The following is a 21,875-nucleotide window of genomic DNA, read 5'->3' on the forward strand; positions in this document are numbered from 1 at the left end:
GTGTGTTAATATTTATTTTGATACCTTCATTGTAGATCATTTAACCAAAAACTGAAAGTTACAGGTAGGGCACTTAAATAAAAATTAACAGTTTTCTCAAGCACCACTAAATTGATGTAATCAAAAATAGATATCGTTAATGAATATGTTAAAATTCTTTGTAAATGATGACATATTATTCAGCAAGGTTATATATTGTACCTAGAACATTTCATGGTTGTGGCAGTTGTCTCAGACGACAACAAACTTTTGAAGCTTTTTCTCTCCGTTGTAAAGCGTTTGAGCTTATAGTCTGAGCCAGTGCAGATACCCAGTTTCCTTGGTGCTTACCGAATGGGAGAAATTGCTCAATTTCAACTTGTATATGTTTATGTCATATGATCTGAAAATCGATATAGTAATTTATCAAAGTAATTTATTTGTGAATTGTGAAGTGGTCTTATTATACCTGTACTCCGCTGGTGAATGAATGAATGTTTATTTCGCTCAAACCATATCAATGGTACATGAGGTACAAAAAACAGGAATATTTACAAATGTACAAATACAGAGTCAAGTTAGGAAGAGTACAGAGTTAAATAAATCGAGCTAATATTTTTCTAACAAATATGGATAATTTTGTCAATGAATCAATGAAATTGGTATTTATAAGGTTCCCAAATTTATTAGTGATAATATTTGTTGAGTATTTTTTCTTGAATTAATTTGTTGCGGAATAAAGAAAATGCCTGGCATTCCATAACATAGTAGTATTCATCACCCAAAGTGTTTTTATTACATAAAGAACAAATTCTATGACATCTTTCTATGTTATTCCATCTTCCAGTTACAATTGGTAATATATGATTACAGGTTCTACATGTTGTAAATATGAATCATTTGGAAGTTTTTTAAAGATAAATTTCCTGTCCAAAGCTTTTCTTAAAGATTCTGTAATTCAAACATTTGGGTGCATTTTCTACATTCTGAACCAATCTTGTAAAAACTGATTTATGAGCGTCTCTTTAACAATAGATTTTAGCCAGTTGATACTAGAAAAAATTTGATTAATCCAGACATAAGAAAAGACCACATGAGTTAAGAATATCTCTAACATATTTCAACCATGGGTGCACGAACCCTCAGAAAAACATTTATAAAAATAGCGATACATTATATGCGTAAGTTTACAATCATGTGCCAGTATAAGTTTAGCCAAATAAGTTATTATTCGTACCTTGATGAAAATAATCAAAGGGTATCGTCCAGTTTCCCCTTAAACCATACAATTTCGGGTACTTGACTTAATATGCAGTACAAAGAAAGTGGGCGCATAAGATTTAAATTCGGCAGGAACCTGTGCACATAGGAAGAGTAAAATTTCATTGATTACTTGTGCACATTTATTAAACTTTAATCGTTATTTGGTTCCTTTACGGTAAGGAAATTGATAAAAAAAAATGTTTGAAATGCAGTTAGTTTTATCAAAACATGGGTCTGAATATAGCAACACGAGGCGATTTACGCAAAATCCTACATCTTTACAGCTGTTTTTAAATGATTTTATTGTTTCTGGGTCTTCTCTCCCCAAATTTAAAACGTGTAAAGATTATATATTTCAACATAGAATGTGTTGCTTGTTAAAAATAGATGGAGAGATGACCCAGAAATGACCAAATATGTACTTTTTAATATATTTTTAGGATGAAAATAAACTAAGTAATGAGATATGAAAATTTCGTGGTAAATAATTCTTTATATCATTTCTTTATGAAGTCTCCCATGGCACAGTGGATTCGTGTCTGCTTTATGAAACTCGGCCTGATGGTGTTTTGGGTTCGAATCCTGCTGGTATTTTCTTTTACCAATATTTTTCTTCTATTTTTTAATTAAATTTACAATTAGGTTTTTGAAAATACTTCATTGGGTTTTTTAGCTATGGTATACGTTTTCGAAAGTTTAACACTTCTGAATGATTGTCTTGTTTCCGAATTTAAAGGCGTTTTCCTCTTTGTTTTTCGGACACTTATACATGTAACCAATGGTTTCACCGGAATAGTATGGGTGTTGTGTTTGTAAAAGACAACTTAAAGGAAAAAGAAAGCGGCCAGTTAGTGTTAACATTGCAAAGGTTCTTCGAACGAGAGGTACTGAAACTACAAATGTAAGCACCATATGTGACACATGTAGACTTTCAATCAAAAATACTTTATCTAAGAATATATCTCGAATACTAATGCAGGGTAGTCCAAATGAAAATAGCATCAGTTTGCAAATTGTGACAGCTGGAAAGTGTAATATAAGCTGCATTATTTGTAGAAAAACGGGCTCCCTGAAATGCGTTCCCAGAGAAGCAAGAATGGACATTTTTACTAATTTTGGTATTCTTGTACCACTTGGTGCCCGATGCTACCCTCTCCATCTAACCGGCAATTTCATTAAACCATCAACACATGTTCATACATCATTGTTCAGAAAAAAGTCCACTGCTTTAAACTCTGATGAAATTGTGTCGTTATTTAATGATTTAAGAAAAGTTGCATCTACATCTCAGAGTCGCCGAATGTCATTTGATAATCACTTGCTATCTGATGAAGATTACAAAACCTTGTTAGGAGTGTCAATAGATCAATTTATCGACCTCAATCAACATGTCACATCTATGTGTAACACAAAAGAAAGAACAATAAGAAACGCAATTGGCATATTCCTGTTTAAAATGAAATGTGGATTGTCTAACGCCCTTATTGCCACTTTTTTGGGTTTAGCAGTCGTCGACAAGTAGTGCGTATAATTCAACAGACGCGGACGGCACTAGTACGTGACTTTGTTCCTTTACACTTGGGGTTCAGTCATTTGTCACGTGACACAATTATGAATGACCACACGACGGACATTGCAAAACAGTTTTTTAGTGATCTAATATCTGACACAGTTATCCTTGTTATGGATGGTTCATTCAGAAAAGCTCAGCATATCGTTTTCAAAGGTTATCATACTCCATGCATAAGAACATACCCCTTGTAAAACTGTTTGTTATAACCTCTACTGATGGCTATATAGTTGATGTCATGGGTCCCTACCTATCTAATGGCAAAAATAACGATGCCTCCATTATCAAGCATATAATCACGTCAAATTCTGGTAACATCATGAAATTCCTCAAAGATGACGATGTTCTGATAGTAGATCGCGGTTTCAGAGATGATATTCCCTTCTTAAATGAACTGGGTTTTAAAACACACATGCCTGCATTTCTTCAAAAGTCTGTTAAACAGCATAGTACCAACGAAGCAAATATGACACGTTTTGTCACCTATTAGTGCGTTAGGTGGTTGAGGCTGCCAATGACCGGATCAAAAAATGTTTTTAGACAATGTTGTTTGCAACAGTCAAATTCCACATATCAGAGACTTTGTTCGAGTTATTTGTGCAATAATCAACAAATATAGACCTCCTTTAAAAAAAGATAATCAGGATGATGATGACATTGCACGACAAATGAGAGTCGCAGCATTACCCAAAATAAATTCCCTCCAAAGTTAAAATTCCGAGAAAAATAAAAAAAAAACTGGCTAACTATTGAATCCAAAGATGCTTTACCAGATTTTCCTATTTATACTTAAGACCGATTGCGTCTTCTAACATTTGGGGTGTATCAGCTCAAACAAGCGAAAAAGTATACTGACGAACATCTTGGAGACGAGGGCTATAAAATTGATGTATCCTGCGAGGAAGCTGGTTTATTGCATGCCAGAATACAGTCTAGACATACCTCTAGAAAACTTTATAATATATGGGTTGAGTTCAGCAGGGAGGATGTGAAGGGATGGTTCTGTGAGTGTAAAGGAGGATCTAGAACAGTCGGTTGTTGTGCCCATATCTGCTGTCATATGGTACCTTTCCTTTGCCCAACACCAAAACTACACGGCAATCCCTGACATGCACACGCCATCTCTATGCGACGCGGCAGATATTGTATATGAGACTGATTCTGGAGAGGAATCTCAGTAAAATGTTGATGTTTACGAGTTTTAAATATTATGTTGGGTGTGTTCCCGTTTTGCACACATTTGATAATTGGGTATAGAACAATAGGTGTGATTTGTGTTGTGATAGCAACTATAGTCTGCTTTCGGTCAAAGATTTTACCTGGATTTTTACCTGTGTTTTATAGATATTTTTTGTAGTCGTATGTATTCCTACGCCAGAGTTCAATATAGTCTCGTTCAACTCGACGCTCGGCTGTCTCCGTAAATCCTTGTCGGAGATTTACGGTGTCAGCCGTGCGATTGGTTGAACGAGACTAGAGTTCAATGTTGCTTGGATCCATACATTTTTCGAGAAATATTTCTATTACTGATACATAGTTTGATTGAATTAATTTTATCTTTAAATATTATTTAACATGATTCAAATGGGGGTTTCTCGACATTCTTGTCGAAAAAGTCCAAAAATTCATATTATAAAAATGTGCGTAATTCAAATTAGAAACTACATGTACTTGTCAAGCAAAGTAACATATCATTGATTTTAAAATAAATAAACATCGACAAAATCAACTCCCGTCAGTTCTTCAGTACTTTGATTTAATATTGATGCGATATACCTCAATCTGAAAAAGGTTGAAAATGCATGAATTAAGTCTTCATTTGATAGGTTTTGTGAAGAAATCTTTACAGTTTTTGAAGCATATAAAATTGCCGATTTATCATTATACAGTTTGTCTATTTCTTCGATTATTCAAGCCACAACATAAATGAAAAATATTTAGCAGCGTTTTCATTAGACGCATTTCCTCCATTTATGTCAGCAAAAGCAATAATTAAATATTAACATATGATATGTTCTCTTCAAACTTTTAACATGTACATGTGCTTCCTATAGGCAGTAATTTAAGCAAAGGCGCTACATATTTGCAATATTCATGTTTAAAAAAAATAATAAAATTATTCATGACCAAATTGATGTCTAAAATCAAAGTCATTAATATGGATGTCAATTATTATGTAAATGTGATTTTATGCAAGTAATATTGTAACATAAAATAAATGTAAATATCAATTGCGAGTAGATATGTTTTATTTATTTTATTGTCAATTGCCCTCGCAGGAACTGTGAAATAGACTATAGCAATTAAGCAATTATCTCACCTGGTCAAATTCCCGTTTCGCACACATTTTTTCGATACCTAATTTACAAATGTGTGCAAAACGGGAACAAACCTAATTATCATGTTCAAAAATAGTTTCAAAATTTTAAAATTGTCGTGATTCCAGGAAAGTAATACCTTTCAATATTTTAGTAATCAATTTTTGTACAAGCCTGTAGCGCTTTGAGGTTATAGACATTTAAATCCCAGTTGATTCGTGTCAATGAATCCTGCAAACTTACTATCTTGAGCGCCCACTTCCTTTCAAAACTTTTAAATGAACTTTCTCTAAAATATCTGTTTTTTCGTAGCCCCACACTTCACAACCATAAAATAAGATTGGGCTAATAACACTATTAAACAGATCAAATTGAAAGTCGATTGGTAAATCAAAATATCTTATTTTTCTAAATACTCCATACAAACAAAGCTTTTGAGGCTTGCTCGGTTAATTTTTTTTTTTCGTACTTTTAAAAGATCCACAACGGACATAATAACACCAAGATATTTAAACTCATTCACAATTTCAAGAGATACATCTCTGTTTTAAAAAATTCTTTTTGTAACACGACCTTTGGAAAAGATTAAAACTTTAGTCTTTTCAATGTTTACTTGAAGTTTCCACGGAGCACAATATTCATATAAAAAAATTCAGTGATTTTTGTAAATCGTCTGGGTTCTCGGAAAATATAACCGTTTCATCAGCGTAAAAAAGGATAAAAAGTTTTAACATGGTATGCATCTCAGTTTCCAATTTCTTGCCGACTAGTAACTCCTTTAATAACAATTTGAGAAAGGTAGTTTTCTATAGATCGTTAATATACAAAGAAAAAAGAAATGGTGACAAATTCTCACCTTGTCTAACCCCCATATTACACATGAAAAATTCTGAAGTGTCTTGTCCAATACTAAGCATTGATTTGATTCCTTTGTACATAGACTTTATAAATCTTAAACATTTACCGCCTACACCATTGTTTATTAACTTGGTCCATAAACCCAATCTCCATATCGTGTCCAAAGCTTGTTTGAAGTCTATGACCGCGCAGAAAAGTTTTTTTTTTTTTTGCTAGAAATCATAAATTTGCACAAAAATCTAAAAGTAATACATTATCTACCGTTCTGTATCCTTTCCTAAAGCCCGTTTGGGCCTCAGTAATTAATTTTACTCTCTCAGAGAAAATATTCAAACGTTCACAAAGTATACTTGTAAACAACTTGCCCAAACAGCTTAATAAAGTAATAGGTCTATAGTTTTCTGGGAAGGTCGGGTCACCTTTATTTTTGTATATTGGTTTAATGATACAAATAAGCCATTCCTCAGGCACTATACCTGAATCATAGATCAAATTAAAAAAAGCAACATAAAATGGCAGAACACGTGATGCCGAAGTACATATATATTCGTTACATAATCTGTCATACCCTGGGGCTTTATTATTTTTCAGTTTACTGACAGCTTGTAAAATTTCGTTCGCAGTGATCTGACCATTCAAAACATAGTTATGTGTATCATCAAGAATAAATTCACAATCATTTGTATCATTATCATCACAGTTTCCTTCATTGACCTTTTTCATATAATCAAGCATTGCTTTTATATCAACTTGACTTGAGACAATGCATGTGACCTGTCCAAGAACGCAAAACAGAACACTTCTTACCCACAGCGGATTTGATACCTTAAATTAGGAATTGCTGACTAAATTTATTGACAACAATACGATAATGCTACAATTTTAATGACAATTGAACAACAATGCTGAAGGAAATTATATTTACTAACGAAATCAATAATAAATCTTTTGTATAAAAGCTAAAATTTAAAAAAAAACTACAATTTGTTGTTTACAAAAACCACCAAAGAAGGCATTTTATTCTTTTAATTAACCACCCTGGAATGTGATTGACATGTGTGGGAGTACATGTGCTCCTCATCCCTCTTTCTGTCTGTGTCTCCGTCTCCCTCTGTCTATATATCTTTCTCTCCTCTGTTTCTCTATCATTCTCTGTCTATCATTCTGCTTAAAATTCTAATCTCTCTCTCTCTCTCTCTCTCTGAAATCTAATAGATGCGGAGTTGATTTTTGTAACTTGGTTCTGTATGTAATACAATCAATTGAATACATTGTTTCAGTTCATCTAGTATTGACGGCGCCTTCTCCCCCATATGTTTCCAAGCTTCGTTTGACTATACATGTAGATGATTTGACACGGACGATTTAATGCTACAAAGGCAGTATAAAACCTACACCACTCCATAAATCTATGTTTGAATGCAGTAAAAAATATATAAATATTCACGAAACCTGACGGTCTTTTGCTGTCACTCGCGATTTCTAATTACGCACTTCTGCGGAATTTGCATAAAAGTTTATGTGAGGCACAGAGTCAAAGATCGAAAGAAAGTTAATGAACTGTAGAATGTGTTATATAATTATCACTCAAGTGTCGGACAGACTTAAAAATGTCAGAGGAAATCCCGGTTTTTAATTTCAATCCAGAATGTCCTGTATTCGTAGAAGGTAAGTAAACTACATTTCATTTGTTATTCACGCAGGTAGATACATGTATTTGTAACTATTAAGTACTATTAATGTAGAATAAAGAAAACAAGACATTAGTGTCAATAAGATTCCGATATCGGTATTTTAATATAGAAGCTTTCTCTTTCATTTTTTTTTCTCAAAATGTATTCCAAAATTGGAAAGAAGCACACAGAGAGATACCTAGAGGCCTACGTAGCACATTGCTCACCAGATTAACGGTTTAAATTCTACATTATGTCACGCCTTGACACGAGGCATGTACCGCTTTGCTAACAATAGATTAATGGTTTCATACAAGTTAATTTTTGTACCCGGCCCCGCAATACTATTATTTAGTTTGTCCAAAGTTTATGAATTCTATATTTTAGCTCTAACGTCACCCGTGTGTGTGGGTCAAAGAAAATCAAACCCCGATTTCTATTAATATGTAGAAATATCCATACAATTATTCTATTATATAAATAGTGCCTGTTTGGGAGGGTAACAGTTGAAATTGACACCCCGAGAAAACCCTTGTCAACCGACGCGAAGCGGAGGTTGACAATGGTTTTCGAGGGGTGTTAATTTCAACTGTTATCCTCCCAAACAGGCACTATTTATTTTGTTATACTGAATGTCTTAATTTTTTAAGAAAATTTTACTGCTTTTATATAGGAATAACGTGAATTCTACAGCGAACCGTACGCGCATAATTTTCGCGCATGTAACATTTTTTAATGTTACCCGTTGCTAAGTGCGTTGCTAACGCTGAGGGTAATAGAAAATATTATTAACTGCGTCTTAACCAATCAGATTTCAGTATTTAACATGAAAGTATAACAATAGAAAATAGTGTATTTTTAACATATCCACAATGTCCCCCCATATTTGGACCAGTTATTCCAGGCCTAGGGGTCACGAAATTCACAATAAATTAATTTTTTTTAAAGGTAAATATCGCACCTAAGAGGCGAGAGAGGATTTATAAACTCTTTAAGCAAAAGTGTATCCTATGACTTATTTGAATTTTTCGATACATGCACCTTAGACGGATGAAAAATGCCACCTAGGCACTGGCATAATTATCCGGCACAGTGTTAAAGCAATGGTATATCATATGGCATGCAAGCTTAGATTGGAAACTGCACTTAAGACTCATGCAAAAAATGCCACCTTGGCACTGGCATAATTGTTTGGCACAATTTTGTTGTCGATTTCAGCACTATATTAAAATAATTCACCTTACAATTAGTTATTACTGAACACATTTCCCGGCGTCCCATCATTTCTCTGAGGTCACGGTTTAAAGATATTCTTAGAAAAGTTGGCTCTGGTGAGCTGATAAAAAGTGCAAGGTTTGAAAATTTCACGGAAATACGTGCAGCTTGACGTGCGATTTGCTGTCTGAATTCTCAAGTGTACAAATTATAACGAACAGAACCTATTATGTACTGCGGTCGAACTGTCAAACCGTGACACGTCATTCAATCTGTATATAGCTTTCCCTTTTTACTTATAATTTTTTTAAAGATAAGTCTTCTCTTTGAATTTTCATAAAAAAGATAGACACATTTCAATAAATTTAAATACTGTAGTAATCATATCATTGGAGCCTTACCTTAAAGGGGATATAACCCTAAAATTAATTCAAGGACGATTTCAATACACTGTATGTAACTTCCCATTTAGTGTCATGTTGCTATACATAATTGGAATATGATAATGAAATGCAAATATTCGTAAGGGAAGTTATTTTCAAATGATAAATGAGAAAATTCGCTCACAGTCCCTTACAAGTACGCTTCAAATCGACGCTTACAATCAACGCTGCGCTAGACATACAATTAATAAAAAGTCAGGACTTCCAGAGGAAAAAGTACACACGGATTAGTCTACATTCATTGTACTTGTTGATTTGAGACAAGTTTTAAGCACATTTTCTTTCAAAACACACGAGCAAGTAAACAGAACAAGGAGAAAATGACTTAATTAATTAATTTAATGAACTATTATTTTCATAGTAAGTGGTTATGAGACAAATGCAATTAGACTCTTTCAATGATTGCCTGCACCCACAGTAGCCTTCATCATTTATAGTCTTTGGTGATGTGGTTATTGATATTTTGCTAGCTTGCCTTATGCAACAGAAAACTGCATATATTTCTATTCATTTTATATAAGTAGTTCTAATGTTATGGGCTTTATATCTTTGCTTTGTTTGACAATTTTTAAAAGAAAGAACATTTGCTTTGTAGAGGTTTCCGCAGCAGAGTTTTTTGGCTGCTGGCAACATCAGTGCTGCTGGTCCCACTCATTCATCTGTTCCACAACATACTCTCACACAGAACGCGCCTCGACTCCCACCTACCCACCCTGGCACCGCGCCAGCACATAGCATTCGTCAAGGTTCACAAGGCCGCCAGCTCCACCATACAGAATGTCTTCCTACGGTACGGATACACCCGAAACCTAACCTTTGTTCTGGGTCGAACTACTAATATTTATCCCAACATTATAAGTCTGACTGAATCCGTCACCGACTACAACATCGAACCCAGCCCATCGAACAAAACATTCGACATCTTGTGTAGCCATGTTATCTATAATCACAATGCTTTTCGCGCCATTATGCCAGACGACACAGTTTATTTGGGGTCTGTCAGAGATCCTTTCCAACATTTTATATCCTCACTTCATTATTTTCGCCCTTCTTATATATTCAATATAACTGCCACGGACCCAGTTGCTGCTTATTTGAAAAATCCATCCAAATATGAACCGAAAAATGTAAAGCATTCAATGACAAACAATCGCATGGCGCTGGAATTTGGCTTTCCTCTGGAGGTTTTCCGTTCCAGAAAGAAGAAGACTGCTGCCATTACAGAATATTTGGATCAGCTGGATAGTGAAATGGACCTTATTTTAGTGGTGGAAAAACTAGAAGAATCGATGGTGTTGCTCAGGCGGATTTTAAACTGGAAATTACAAGACATTTTATACATTCACAAAAATTCTTTTGCGGGTATGAGGAATGAAACGCGAAGTAAATTAAGCAAAAAGTTATACATAAATGATGATACAGAGGAAAACTACAGAAAATGGGCAAAATTGGATTACACTTTATATAATTTTGCCACGAAAAGGTTAGAGCGCCAAATTAAAAACCAGAACCCAGACTTCTATGATGAAGTTCGACATTTCAAATTCGTCAGGGTAAAGGTGGATAATTTTTGTGTATATGAGAGCAGGGCTTACAGACCCAATATACTGGTTATACCCCAATCTGAGTGGAACGAACAGTTCACCGTTAATAGTTTAATGTGCTCCCTAATGCAGTTCAAAGAGAGATATTTCGTGGAAGAAATAAGGTTTCAACAATATGGTCATTCGCCCGAAGACTGAAAGCCATATTCTTTGGAAATTTATTTAAATATACTTATTAAATTTATACAATTGAATTTCTATGAAAATCGAAAAAAGTAAATAAAAATTTTAAAAACTGTTCTTGACTAATATTTAATCATTCGAGAGACCTTGATTAGTCACTTGACACTTTAGCCACTTCATGTAATAAAATATATTGCTACTTTTCGGACCTTTTACGACTAATTTTGAATATGCAATTACGAATGTATACATTATGCTCAAATGTGATCTTCTATAACGTTAACGAACCTTCTTTTTTGTTCGAATTTATCTTTACAGTTTAGAATTAATCTTTATTATGTTGGCAGTTATTCTGACGTTTGAGACATATACGTGTATACATATTACTGTATTAATGTTTTATATTTCATCTGTCAGGTGAAACACACTAAAAGCAAAAGTGGTTGTATGCTCTCTAGGCAAAAGTTCATTATTTGGTATACCGGTATATGGATTTTTCGAAACTGCAAATGTATATACTGTGGTTTCATTAATATATCAATTTTCGTGGATAAAGTAAAAATCACAGTTTCAAGGATACGTAAATTCGTGGCCAATGACCCTTTCAATACAAAATGTTAATAGAAATTGCGTTTCAATGAAAATTTATTTTCATGGATCAAGAACGAAATCCACGAAAATTGGTATTCAACGAATATTGATGAAACCACAGTATATTATAAATATATTAAATTAAAGCAAAAAACACGTATATGGCATGTAATTTTCATATATCGCAAATTGGATTTCAGGAGGAAATCCCTTCTTTTCAAACACACAATAAACTTGAACATCTTCCTACTTTCGGAATTTTTAGAAATTCTAAAAGCGTAACGCACTAGGTTTATAGAACGCAAGCTGGTGATCTGAAAGTCATGAGTCTGAATTCTGCTTGTTTTTTAAATTCCTTTTTTTACATCCAATATTTGTTTAAATGCCAAAAATTGTCAAATATTGCATAATATGAAAATTTTACAACGGTGGTTATTATTTGAATATTTTAAAGTCATTCATCCACATTGACAGGCATTTCAAAATTACCCGCATTTTAAATGCAATAACTACAAATGTCTTTTGAGAGAAATCATTGAATGACCATTGGTACTACATGTATATCAATCTGTGACATAACAACAAATACCGGTATACTTCGCTTGTTTTCCTCATTTTGTTTTGAACACATATCGGTCGACACACTATTTATATTACCTGATGTAATAACTATCAAAAACAATTGATATAAGAAAATAAACAGAAATACGACAATCGGCGATGTACATGTGACTGTCAACTAACGGATGTTGCCGCTTGGATAACATGCATCATGCCAGACAACGTTCGTATCAAAGCAATCCCAGTTTATTATTTTCACGCCTATATAGAAGTTGTAACATGTAAGTTGTGTCTCAGGTCCAAATGATGCCAGTCATTTTTAGACTATAATACGGTCCTACGAATCTTTACTAATCAATAATAGAATTTATACCTAAAAATCATATCTAAAATTTTCCGGTAGACCCGATGGGGACATACGTACTTCGTTGAGGAGCATCCAGCCTCTTACTGAACGTTTTTCACTAATATATAATGTTCACAAAATTCATGCAAACGAAAACGAAATTATTGAATTGTTTAATTCATCCGTTTAAGGTCGGGTCTTAGCGTTATCTTGTAAGTGTGACTGAGTCTTGTCGCTCTACATTCGTATAACTTTAAGGGGGTTGATATGACGTGCTATTTATTTATTAAAAAGATTTGTATTTATAATAACACCATACCCTATATATTTTCATTACTTCATAATTACCTCCCCTTTGGATGAGCAATGATTTTTTTAAAATTCAACTTTCTTGAAAGTCCTTCACCCAAGGATGCCGTGGCATTGGTCCACTTCACTATAATAATAACAATCATTTATCAAAAACGCTGACTTCACTGGACTTGAGACCTGACATAGGTGAGCGTAGACCCTGTATTTAATTCTTCGTACATGTATGTTACAAATGTCCAGAAGCAACACTAACACAAGATGACATAAAATCAATCGGATTTTTCTTAATCTAACATCACATCTTGTGTCCTACTGGTAAAATGAGAAGACGGTGCTTAGATCAATACACGGCGTATAAAGATCAAGGGAAGGATAACCAACTGACGATCATCTCAAATAACTGCTAAAGAAAACACTGTCCAATATGTTACAATTAGAAACGAACGGAAATAAAAAGACAAGTTCATAAAATCTCATCAATATATAACAATTAACAAATTTTAAACTTCATAGTCCATATTTGACGACAAACTTTACTTACATAATTAAACGATTTTTTTGGTGATTTTGTGGGTTTCATTTAATCATTTAAGGATGACGTTTACTCAGAATGAAAAAAAATTCCACTGATGATAATGAAAAACCAACTATTGTGTGTTATAGACCTTACATGGTAGTGTTATTCTTCACTTTCAAAAAAGTAGGTCAATGACCTACTTTTTGAGTTAATGACCATTGAATATTTTTGGGAAATTCAAGAAAAATCCATAAAAATTTTACACTATAATTCAGATTTTTTAATTGTGAAAATAATACAAATTGCTTAACTCTTTAACAAATGAAATACAGTTTATGAATGGTAGTGACATTAAATAGATACAAAGCATTCAGTTTTCTTTCACAATTTTTATAGATATTCTAGTCCGAATTTCCTCTATCAGTTTTCAAATTACTACCCATTTTTGATTCAATATAACAAAAAACTGAATGATGATAATGCTCAAACATTTACAGTATTAAACTAAGTATATTGACCTTTCTCTGCTGGTATAAAATTTATATGAGGTCAATGATCAAAATTTTGAGATATGTTGTCTTGTATCATTTTTAAGCATTTTTCAATATTTTTGTAGTGTGTGCCATACGATTATCTAAACGAAAACGCAAGATAAAACCAACAGAAAATATGCAAAATTATGTTGACTAACAAATAAAATCTTAACTTTAAATATCATAGTACTACCAAAAATATTTCAGTTAAAAACTAAATCTGAAAAATTTAGTCAGAATTTCCTCTGTTTTGCTAAAAGTCACACTTTGTCAGAGGCTAATTCCATAATTTAGTAAAAATATCGATTGTTATATTGATAATAATTCATTTCATAAATACTTTGTATTTAAAACAAATTTTACTCATGAAATTGAACTTTTTAACAATCCGGATTTGAGAACTCAAAGCCTGAGTAAACAACGTCCTTAAAGGTAGCCAGCATTGTGAAAATGAAAGTCCGTTAGGCATGTATTCTCACTGTCTGTAGCTAAAGTTTACATCGATTTCGAAATAATCCACACATCTAAATATTCTGACTATTTGTTATAATGCTTGAAAATTTTATTGTGCAATATAAACAATGTAACAAAGGCAACTCAAATGTGAATTCTTCAAAACTTAAAATCATTGATCCTATCTTATCATCAATTAAAGATTTTTTTTTCTAAAAACAAAAATTAATACTGGTATGCTTTAGATAATATATTTAATCCTTTATGGCCCTACCCTAGGGATTGCATTTGAAAAAAAAAACTTCCATCAAAAATATCTGAGGATACTTTTACACAAGTTTCAGTTTTAATGACCAAATGGTTTAGGAGAAAAGGGGTTTTTATAGATGTTTCTCTGTTTGTTCCTATTGTAAAATGTCAACCGATCATTGGGGACCCACCGTACCCCAGGACCATGATTTGAGCAAACTTGGAGCAACACTACATGTGCAAGACTTTTGAGAAGATTTTTCTTTATTTAAATCTACATAAAAATTCATCCCCCATTGAGTCCCACCCTACCCCCCTGAGATAATGATTTTACCAAACTTAAAACTACACTTCCTTTATCTAAACAAAATTGAATCCCTCCATCAAAGGATACTTGGAGCCAAGTTTGGTTGCCATTATTACACTGTATTGATCTTCTATAGAAGAAGAGCTCTATATAAAAATATAGGAATATATCATCTTAAAATGTGAGGTAAACCTGATTTTTAATTTGTTGACTACCCTGCCTCCCTAAGTCAAAAAATGTAAAGAGTTACAGCAAATTACAGAATACCAGTAGAGTTTTCAATAGCTTGCTAGATTGATCAATAGGGTATTCAATTTGGTCAGCAAGGTATCACATTAGGTTTAAATCTAGGTCATGTGATTACTCAGGTATGACAGCAATAGAGTGAGTTAATCTGGTTAACATTTGCACGTTTTGGGCCTTTTTGTTTCTCTCTGTTATCCTACATTACTGCTATAAAAGTCTGAACTAATTAAGCTGTCAGCACAAAAAAACCTATTAGTGCTGTAAGATGCACCAGGAATCAGGGAACCAAAATTTTTAATGATTTTTTGCAGGGAAAATACCTCCTTTTTAAAGTTATGCTTTTCTCTTTTATTTGTTTCTTCAGAACTGCCTTTTGAATTACATTTTTTGGAAAACAAAATTCAAATTACTCCAAGCAGAATTGATGCTCTATAGAGTCCAGTGCTGTCAAGGTGGACATTCTTTTTAAAAGTCTATGAATAGAATAGCTAACAATAGGAGGGAGTGTTCTAGAGGTTTTCTTTGTGTAAAATGAATGGGTTGAGTGCAAAATAACAATCTACACTTGAGTAACCACAGGACCTAGATTTAAACCTGATGTGATACCTTGCTGACCAAATTGAATACCCTATTGAGCAATCCAACAAGCTATTGAAAACTCTACCGGTATTCTGTAATTCGCTGTAACAAAAAGAGAGACAGACAGAGTGAAACTGGACAACAAATGATCAGAAAAGGCGATGTTTTAAGTTTTGAACAAATTTTGTCTGAAAATTTTTAAAACATGTTTAGAATGCATTTGAAGCTGAGCTCAATGAACACACAAAATTTTACGAAAATATAAAAGACAGACATGGCATACTAGTGCACCTTAAAACACATATCATTGGATGGAGAGATTTTTCTGTGTACCTATTTAACATTTATGTAAGTTATAATATCTACATGAATGGTAAATTTAAGAGTTTTTTTGACAATTGAATCAAGATCCATTTTGCTATTTTCTCAGCTAACGTTTTAAAATCACAAGTACACACACACAAGTACTATCAAAATTCTGTATTTGCATTTGTTTTAATGATTCTCCTGCTTTGATTACAGTGCATGACTCCATGTATCAACTTTGTTCTTGTGTTTTCCTCCATGAAAATAAACTTTTGATCTGTTTCCAGACCTCTCCCCATAGTATCACATTATCAAGAGAACTGGATTGGGGCACCTGACCACTCAAAGAGTCACCTACAAATACCAGGCCAGGGTCAGGGGTCAGATCCCTGGAGAGAGGACCAGCCAAATACTCCTTGTGGTTCTCCAATACTCTGTTCAGTTCACGTTCCGCAGAATAAGGTATCAGTTGTTTTTTTAACACAGGGACAATTAGGTTGAATTTTTTCACACTGTCGTTGACTAGAGAAATTTTGGCTTCAAATCGTTCATATTCAAAATTCCAGGCTCTGTCTTGCACAGGTGAAGAAAATGGTGGACTTCCAATTTTGTCAATAACTCTAGCAAGATGACTTCTTGCTTCCATTAAAGCATCCCTGTGTAAAAAAAAAAAAGGAATCTTAGTGAACACTGAGCAACAAGACAATAATACCATCACTTTAATTCATACAACAAGGAAACCAAATCTATGCTACAGGTTATGAACCAAGAAACACAGTTATTTTATATCTTCACTTACAATTGCTTTATCACATTTAAAGAAGATTTTTAGAGATTTTACACTTTCAATGCTAAATATATGGCCCATGAGAGGCAGGTTTATGAGTTTCATTCCCAAGTATCCACCTATAGATGCTATAAACCAGTTTTCTTTTCTGACATTTGATAAGCAACACATTAAACAGTATCTCAAAAGTTACTGTAAATAAAAAAATCGCTAGGTATAGAGTTAACACATGGATAGCCTTAGGTTAGAATACTGTGGAATGATTAGAATTCGAGGTAGCTCAATTTTCATGGTATTCGTGAGTAGCCCTCACCCCATATTTACATCCTCCACGAAAACTAATTATTAAAGATTAAGTTTTCCTACTGAAACTAAAAACCGACGCATCCACTAAATTACATCACCATGAATAAGCAAAAATCCTGCAATCCACGAAAATTGGCCCCTACGAAATTAAATGATTCCACAGTAGAACTTATTAGTGTGATAGGATGTAGGATATAGGTTTACTTACAGTATGAAAGCTCTATTACTCTTGTATATAATCCAAATAACAAACAGTACAATTCATAGGCAAATGAAACAATTACAGAAGACAGAAAACATGATGGGAAAACAAAGTACAGTTGAACTTTGATATCTCAAACACTGATATCTCAAACACTGATATCTCAAATACAATGGATATGTCGAAGTGATCTGTATGTCCCAAGCAATTTTTAAGTATTTTACTCTAGATATCTTGAATACTTCAATATTTCGAAGTTTTAAAACAGTCCAATCTAGTTCAAGATAACAAAGTTTGACTGTAACTGATTCTGGCTAAAGTTTTGAACACCAGTAGTCAAGTAGGATTTATGTACAACAGGAAAGGAAAAGATGACTTGGATATCATCAAGATCATCCATCACTGTTCTGTTGAAGAACCTAACCTGATGTCTTTCTCCAACATGATCCAGTCCGGAGCGAAGCCCTCGTCCTTCAGCATCTTGTTGATTTTGTAGGTGGTGGCGTCCAGCAGAGGGTTGCGGTCCTTGTAGTCGATAGGCTTCCCATACCCCGCCAGGTTATCAAAGTCCCCCCGCTGCATGGACTCTTGAATCAGGTCCTCCACCACTCGATCAATAGTGTTACTGAAAGAAAGGGGAAGATAATCCTGTTATACTGTGTGATAAGGCAAATCATTGGTTTTTAATGAAACCAGACTCAATGATACAGAATTATTGCAACATATGAAACATTTAACAGATAATATTTAAAATTTTAGGATAACAATTTTACAAAATGAAATCACATTTAACTTTGCAGGACAAAATATGAAAGAAATCCCTTCTTAACACAAGTATGTTTGTACTGCAATAGCATCTTCTTTTTCAGAGAGTGTTTGTACCTTAATAAACAAACTGATTTCTACCTGATCTTGTTTCTCCTTGCCTTGGCCTTCGTCTTGTTCATCAATGCTGATTCTGAAGGTTTCGTCCATTTGGCTTTCTTCAGTTCAAACATATCTTCTGATGCCTTTCTGACCCTGTGCTGTGCATATTGTTTTTGTCTCTGAAGAGGGGTCCCAAATCCCACACCCTTCCATGTTCCAAAACAAAAACATATACATGTACATGAATCATTAAGTTTCAATTTAATAAAACATTTAACATTTAATATAAGAAAGTCTGAATTTGATTGATTCTTAGTAGTTATTGTACAATGAATATTAAGAATGTTTGATAAATATTTTATACAGTGTAATTTAGTGAACATACCGTAATAAATTTTATGAAATAAATATGTTTCAAATTAAAAAATTTTTGTTTATACAGCCAAATATGATGTAAGAAAGCAAAAAAAAATAAAGAGTAAAAGGAAAGACTGGGCACTGACATCATAGTTGAGGTATTGCCGGTGTTGTGGGACAGTGTGCTGAATGTCAAAGTCAAGGTCACTGTCCATCTGTTGTTCATCCGCCTGAATGCTTGATGATGAACTTCTGTGATTCTGCAAATCACAAAAGTATCAGTCATTGCATCATACTCCTCAAACTGAGCATTTTACTGCCAGTATTATAACATGTGCATTTAATTTCCTTGATCATTGTGTTTAAAAGTTATTTCGATTTATTTCTGTTTATTTTGGCCTCTTTTTTAAATGATATTTTCAGGAAAAAATTTTTCACTAACAAAAAATAACAGCAAGATGATTTGCGACAATATTAAATTTTTTATTCAAAGGGGTTACCTTGATCTCAAAGTTCAGAGGTATGATAAACATGGTTGTATAAATATTTGTCCATATATACCTTGATGGTCATGTAAGCCTCACGGACTTGATTAAATTTGCGAGGGTCCGCAGATGAGGTTCCAGAGTCCGGGTGGTAAATTTTGGCCAGTCTTAAGTATGCCTCCCTTACTTCATCATCAGAGCTGTCATTGGTGACATTGAGCAGACTGTAACTGTCACGAATGTTACCTCTTAGCTGGTACCCTATATGTCGAAGGCTAAGCAGCCAAAAGGGATTCTGTGAGAAACGAAAAGTCTGATGTGTCCTACGAATCATGGCATGGCCGCTACAAGTAAAAAACATACTCAAAAAAGGTACCGGTAATTGAAGTGTAATTTTATCATATCATTGATAAATGTAAAAAATTACATCAAGAAATCTTTTAAAATTGTAATATTTGAATTGCATTTGAAGGAAGTATGAGTATATATGACATATATGATACTACAAAGTAACAATTTATTCAATCAACAACAAAGCCAAAATTACATAGTGGTTGAATTACCTACAATTTGCTTAATTTTAAGTAGTTTGTAACTGGCTGTATATCCACTTTGGCCTGCAATTGGGCATGGATAAATTTGATCACTTCACATAGTGCTGAATTATTACCGATCAATTATCATGCTAACCAAAACTTTTTATTTCATCCAAGAAATAGCTAGTTGGCCACAGATAAACGGTGTACAGAACCCCACAACCTTTAGAAAATTTAGACTGCAATTGCGTTGAAGGAGAAACATATTAAAGAGTGATTTTTTTTTCATTAATTGTTTTCAGTTCAAATGCCCTGATCTGCTGATAAAGATTGTGTCAATTCTTGTTTTGCAGTACTCTGATTTCTGACTGTAATCAACTCGGCCTGCTATTTGTTAAAGCAAAATTCCAATATAAGTTACTTAAAAGATCGCTGTACATAGTTTACCTTAAATTAACCCATCTATCAAATCATAATTGACCCTTTTTCAGTCAATCAGTGTGACAGTCTTACGCAACAACAGTCAGTGTCAAAGTTGTATTTTTTACGCACTCCGATCCCGACCTAATAGTAATTTAAACAAATGTGGTATCAGGAGAAAACGTACCCGGGAGAAAACGTTCCCGGGTACGTTTTCTCCAAGAGAAAACGTACCCTATCAGTATGAAAATCATAATTATACTAATTAATAGTTTTTAATATTTTTAAATAATTTTCAAATGCTACTTATTATGCATATTTCAATGCATAGATGTATAGAAATATATTCATTTTATGAACAATAACTATATAATAATTGTAGCAACTTTAATTTTAGTACGAATGACCTGTCATAAAGTGTTATCAGCCTACTTCTTCTAATTATCCATTTATCGGTAGCCTTACCGATTTGAGTGTCTCTATGCGATATCCCCTGATTTTAATTATAGTGGTAATCAATTAAATACCTGAGCAGTTATTATTATGTAATATTATGTATTGCCTCCCCGCGCATGAGGTAAAGATATTCACTTTCAAGTTCAGTTTATTCGCTCAGACCAAATAATTTGGTACAAGAGGAACATATATATAATACATACAAATACAAATTGTCAGAGGTACAGACAAACAGGTACATTTCCATACAGGGAAAAAAAATATAAATAAAAAAGAACAGACTATAGAATCACTACTTATGTTAGATTTTAGTATAAAGGATCATAATAGGAAAAACAACTAAGAGGAGCAGACAGCATCAAAAAATTTTGAAATAAATACACATAATTTTCTTAGCGATTTACAATTGCAATTAGTCATGAGTTCAGAAAACTTAAAAAAATTTGGTCTTTTCCAATATTTTGTGTTAATGTATTTTTTCCTTATTTCTTCTAGTGCCGAACATTCTAAAATATAATGAAATTCATCGCCAATGAGACCTTTATTACACAAAAGACATAACCTCTCATTCAAAGGAATGTTATACCATCTGCCTGTCTCTACAGGAAAACGATGGTTTGATGTACGAAATTTAATGAATTTTTTTCTTAGTTTTACAGGTAAAATATCAAGATACTTCTCAAAGCCAAAATATGGTTTTAAAATTTTATACACTTGACCTCTGGAAGAACAATTTATATCATTTGACCATATTTGCATAAATTGGTCTTTTAATCTTTGGTTTACAGTAGCAGATAACCATTCTATATTGACAAAATTATGGTTCTGCCAGACATATTGTAGCCCGCACATGTTCAAATACATTATACATGTCAGTGGCGTCGGAAGCAAATTGACTGTTCAATGTTAAATCTCGTAGTACTTTCCATATATATGAATCAAACAAATATTTAAAGGACTTGGACTAAGTTTTATTAAAGCAACTTTGTTTAATAGATAATTTTTAAAAATGTTTAAAAATCGCAATATCGACTTCTTCAGATACTCATCATTTAGTTCTCCAAATGAGATTGCAATAAAAACTTATTATTTAACGGTTCCGTTTATGGTGGATTAGTTGTCGACTAATTAAAATGCTCAGGCCATGTTCGTGTATATGTATGTTACAAATTATTGTATGCATTTAAGAACAACAGCAACAAATGATACAAATGTTCATGCCTTCATGGTATATTTTATTTTGTTTCATTTAAGAATATCTGTGAAAACCATTATTTATTATTTTCATAGGGTACGTTTTCTCTTGGAGAAAACCTACCCGGGTACGTTTTCTCTTGGAGAAAATGTACCCTATAATTAAATTGGGTACGTTTTCTCCTGGGCGTTTTCTCCAGCATTCATTTTTGTTACGTA

At 33.3% G+C, this 21,875-nt stretch overlaps 2 protein-coding genes across 3 annotated transcripts; one reads left to right on the plus strand and one right to left on the minus strand.

Moving 5' to 3' along the window:
- The first annotated feature begins 7,279 nt into the window (after nucleotides 1–7,279).
- On the plus strand, nucleotides 7,280–11,161 carry LOC105326196 (galactosylceramide sulfotransferase). The gene is made up of 2 exons (XM_011426067.4): nucleotides 7,280–7,656; nucleotides 9,915–11,161. The coding sequence occupies exons 1-2, from the start codon at nucleotides 7,637–7,639 to the stop codon at nucleotides 11,059–11,061; spliced, it is 1,167 nt and encodes a 388-aa protein (XP_011424369.3). The 5' UTR covers nucleotides 7,280–7,636; the 3' UTR covers nucleotides 11,062–11,161.
- Nucleotides 11,162–14,629: 3,468 nt separating this feature from the next.
- LOC105326197 (dnaJ homolog subfamily C member 28) lies at nucleotides 14,630–20,152 on the minus strand. Of its 2 annotated transcripts, none has more exons than XM_020066300.3 (6): nucleotides 20,034–20,152; nucleotides 19,127–19,394; nucleotides 18,712–18,825; nucleotides 18,248–18,414; nucleotides 17,766–17,966; nucleotides 14,630–16,702 (listed from the first exon to the last, which is right to left on the minus strand). In XM_020066300.3, exons 2-6 carry the CDS (start codon nucleotides 19,382–19,384, stop codon nucleotides 16,279–16,281), a joined length of 1,164 nt encoding a protein of 387 aa, XP_019921859.3. In that variant the 5' UTR covers nucleotides 19,385–19,394; nucleotides 20,034–20,152; the 3' UTR covers nucleotides 14,630–16,278. The 2 variants fall into 2 exon arrangements, with proteins under 2 accessions (XP_019921859.3, XP_019921860.3); XM_020066301.3 differs by lacking the exon at nucleotides 20,034–20,152 and adding an exon at nucleotides 19,618–19,753.
- Nucleotides 20,153–21,875: the final 1,723 nt, after the last annotated feature.

Source organism: Magallana gigas, chromosome 10 (genome assembly GCF_963853765.1).
Source record: "Magallana gigas chromosome 10, xbMagGiga1.1, whole genome shotgun sequence".
Lineage (NCBI taxonomy): Eukaryota > Metazoa > Mollusca > Bivalvia > Ostreida > Ostreidae > Magallana > Magallana gigas.

Bases quoted from the DNA above. Each gene is read 5' to 3' on its own strand.
- LOC105326196 (XM_011426067.4), top strand. From the start codon at position 7,637: ATGTCCTGTATTCGTAGAAG. The intron at 7,657-9,914 runs GTAAGTAAACTA...TTTGCTTTGTAG, and splicing joins ATGTCCTGTATTCGTAGAAG to AGGTTTCCGCAGCAGAGTTT.
- LOC105326197 (XM_020066300.3), bottom strand. From the start codon at position 19,384: ATGATTCGTAGGACACATCAGACTTTTCGTTTCTCACAGAATCCCTTT. The intron at 18,826-19,126 runs GTATATATGGAC...TGTGATTTGCAG, and splicing joins AGGCTTACATGACCATCAAG to AATCACAGAAGTTCATCATC. The intron at 16,703-17,765 runs GTTAGGTTCTTC...TTTTTTACACAG, and splicing joins ATGTTGGAGAAAGACATCAG to GGATGCTTTAATGGAAGCAA.